This window comes from Guillardia theta, assembly GCF_000315625.1.
Source record: "Guillardia theta CCMP2712 unplaced genomic scaffold GUITHscaffold_564, whole genome shotgun sequence".
NCBI classification, from domain to species: Eukaryota; class Cryptophyceae; order Pyrenomonadales; family Geminigeraceae; genus Guillardia; species Guillardia theta.
The window spans coordinates 2313-5587 of record NW_005434150.1 but is presented as its reverse complement, the minus strand read 5'-3'; the positions used below and the strand labels follow the sequence as shown (position 1 = coordinate 5587).

At 51.4% G+C, this 3275-nt stretch overlaps 1 protein-coding gene across 1 annotated transcript; it reads left to right on the top strand.

Moving 5' to 3' along the window:
• Positions 1–413: 413 nt before the first annotated feature.
• GUITHDRAFT_149631 (hypothetical protein) lies at positions 414–2904 on the top strand (the record flags this gene model as incomplete). Its single annotated transcript, XM_005817795.1, has 3 exons — positions 414–463; positions 587–2554; positions 2883–2904. 3 exons carry the CDS (start codon positions 414–416, stop codon positions 2902–2904), a joined length of 2040 nt encoding a protein of 679 aa, XP_005817852.1.
• Between the last annotated feature and the right edge of the window lie 371 nt (positions 2905–3275).

Genomic DNA, 3275 nt, shown 5'->3' with positions numbered 1-3275 from the left:
AGGAGAGAGGAGGAGAGAGGAGAGGAGAGGAGAGGAGAGGAGAAATAAGGGGGAAACAAAGGTGAATATTTGTAAACGGGGACAGATGAAAGAAAACATTTGTTGGGGGTGTAAAACAACGATTGGTTTTAGGACTACATCAGAGATTTCCTTGAATGTACTGCCAATCTCAAACAATTAAGCAGCTGTGAAATGGGAAACTAGTTCAACAATATCGGTGGGCTCGTTGGGATACATTGGTAACCTGTCCACTTGGGTAACAAGTGGGTAGCTATGGCTTTTGTGCATGGCCCCGTCAGGATCTATCCACAGCTAGAGGAAGTTACTGTCGATCAAGATTTACCCAATCAAGTCAACAGTACAAACAATCACTTGTATGGGAATCAATCAGAAGCAGCAAACAATCACGGATCATGGCGGCACAGCTGTTTCAGTGTCTGCCTGCCATGCTGGAGTCAAAGAGGTGATGCAGTTGTTCGACATGTCAAAGTGAAAATGATCATGATTTTGACACAGGTTCATCGACTCAAGTGGCCACCGTGGAATTGGAAAACTATCAGTCGTTCACAACTTTCTGGTCCTGCAGGGAGGATGGCAACTTCCAGGAAAGAATACATGCTGAGATGCACAAGCTCATGTTCGACCAGGACATGTTTCACTGTATCAAACTGTTTCAAGGAGAGATGATGACGTGGAAACGCATCCCTCACTACTCTCAGTGCCAACATCACATGCAGGCTGCCTGTGTGCACAACGACAAGTCAAGATGGGCCTCCGACCTTGCGAGCTCCTTCAGCTTCGTTCCTATCTTCACGAGCCTTCACGACCAGAACACTCTCCAAGAGCTGGCCACCATCCAGCCAGAGCTCGGACAGGACAGAGAAGACAAGATGCTCGCAGAGATGCTCGCGGCTCTTTATCTGATCTACAACAACGATCGGGGAAGCTCTCAGATCAAGGTGGTCGCTCCGGTCCTTCTATCCGACGGCAGCAAGACGATATCTGCAGAGGACTTGAACAAGTTGAGCAACCTCCCATCCACCCTGACGTGCAACCTCGCGGCGACCGAACTCGCCAACATTGGATGTGGTAAGATGTCAGAAATATGCGACAACCTCCATCGTTGGTCGATCAAGCAAGTCGTCTTGGAATTTTTTTCAGAATTCAAAAGCAACGCTGCAGACGATTTGAGAGAGTTGAGAATATGTCCTACACAGATCTGTTACTTCCAGCAACCCCTCTGCGTTCAAGGGAATCTGAACAGTGACTTAGAGTTCGAATGGTTGCAGAACATGAATAGCCTTTTGAAAGGTTCTTTCATGAACTACCTGGAGAACAAAATAACGGAGTACATGAAGCACAACACGTATGGTGCAGAACTAAACAAGATCATCCATGAGATCGGGCTTGATGGACGATTCAAAGACGTCTTCTCGATGTTTGAAGCTCCTTTCAAGACTCCTTTTGACAAGGTGTTCAAAAGCGGCTTCCTGGAGGAATGCTTCATTGCTGGCAAGTGCAGGGTCTATGACACGGACGTTCTGCCCGTCACTTTTCCCGCAGAAGAGAGTGTACAGAAACTGAGAGCCAACCGGGATCAGATGGAGAATGACGACAGGATGAAAGACTTGCGGACTCGATTCTTCACGTTCAAGGACGTGGAGGCCGACGGGATCCTCGCCATGATGACGACCAACTGTATCGAGACCGGGATCTTGAAGCTGCCGACACAGGCGGCTATGCTCGGCTTGTGCGGCCTCTACTGCACTTACGGGTACTATCAGTTTCATTTACTCTTCACGGAGGACAGGTGGCTTTTTCAGCCAAACAAGCAAGTTCCTCATGAGCCCAAGACCTTCCGATGGACGCGCGTGTGTGACCCTCTCGTGAACTACTCGTGGGCTGTTGGGATCTTCATCGGGATCTTCACAGCATCGAGAGTGAGTGCGGTGCGAGGCAAGATGGTGATCTTCGGGGTAGTCTGGTTTGGAGCCATCGTCTACTTTCTCTCAGGTTGCCTCGACTACATCCAGTGCCGCTTCGTCGGCGACGGCATCGGCGCCTCCTGCAACGGGAACTGGAGTCTGTCAGCCTCATTCTGCGTCTTCACTGCTCTGTACTGTGCCTACTTCGCACAGAAGTACATCTGGGTTGTGCTCTACATCCTGCAAGGAGGATACTGCATCTACACCACAACCATGGGGCACATCACACCTTTCTGGGCTGTCATCATGTTCCGAGTGTACGGAGGGACTCTGTTCGCTCTCGTTGTGCTCATCATCGTTCGCTACCGCGTCTCTCTCGTGCACGCGTACAACGGCATCCTGAAGCACACGACTAGGATCGAGCAGGCCTGGGACAGGATCATCGAGCGAGACTCGGAGGTCCTGCTGGACATCGCCAGCAAGTCGCGGGCCATCAACCGGGCGATCAAGTCCGGGTTTGCGAGGGCGAGGAAACAACGGAAGTTGAGCATGACATTGACTTGTAATGGGTCACGACGCTCTCGCTTCTCGACACGAGGCAAGATCCTTCAGATCCCCACCAAGATTCAGTCAGTCTATGACGCGGCCCAGCTCGTTAGCCCTCACTTCCAGCTGTTCATGAAGAAGTGGAACCAGGTGGGAAAGTACTACTCGGGGACGCTCAAGACTAGCTCGAGAGCGATCCAGAAGGCTGTCAGGTCCTACGACCGCGATGCCTCCTGTCTCACCGACCTCGTCCGTTGCACCATCATCGTCAAGACCCTCACGGACCTCAACGAGTGGTTGGAGAGACTCGAGGTGTACAGTGAAGTCGCTACTCAGCTGCTGCCGGAGGAGGAGGAGGAGGAGAAGGTGAAGTCAGCAGAGGCTGACTTGTTTCTCACTCGTGACACGCAGAAAGCTGGGCCAGAAAAGCTGATGAACATCACGAGCATCAAGAATAGGTCGGACAAACTCCCCTCCTCCTCCTCCTCATCATCATCATCAACAACAACATCAACATCATCATCATCCTCGTTCCTCCTCAACATCATCATCCTCCTCCTTCTCTTCGTTCCTCCTCCTCTGTCCTCCCTGCTAAATCTATGCTTGTCAGGTTCGACCCAAACTACGACGTCAAGGAGAGCGCAGGCTACCGAGACGTGTGTGTGTGCGTGGAGGTACAAGAGCGAGAGGAGAGGAGAAGAAACGAGGAGGACAAGAGCGAGAGGAGAGGAGAAGAAACGAGGAGGAGGAGGAGGAGGAGGAGGAGGAGGAGGAGTAATAGGAGGAAATGGTGGTGGTGGTGTT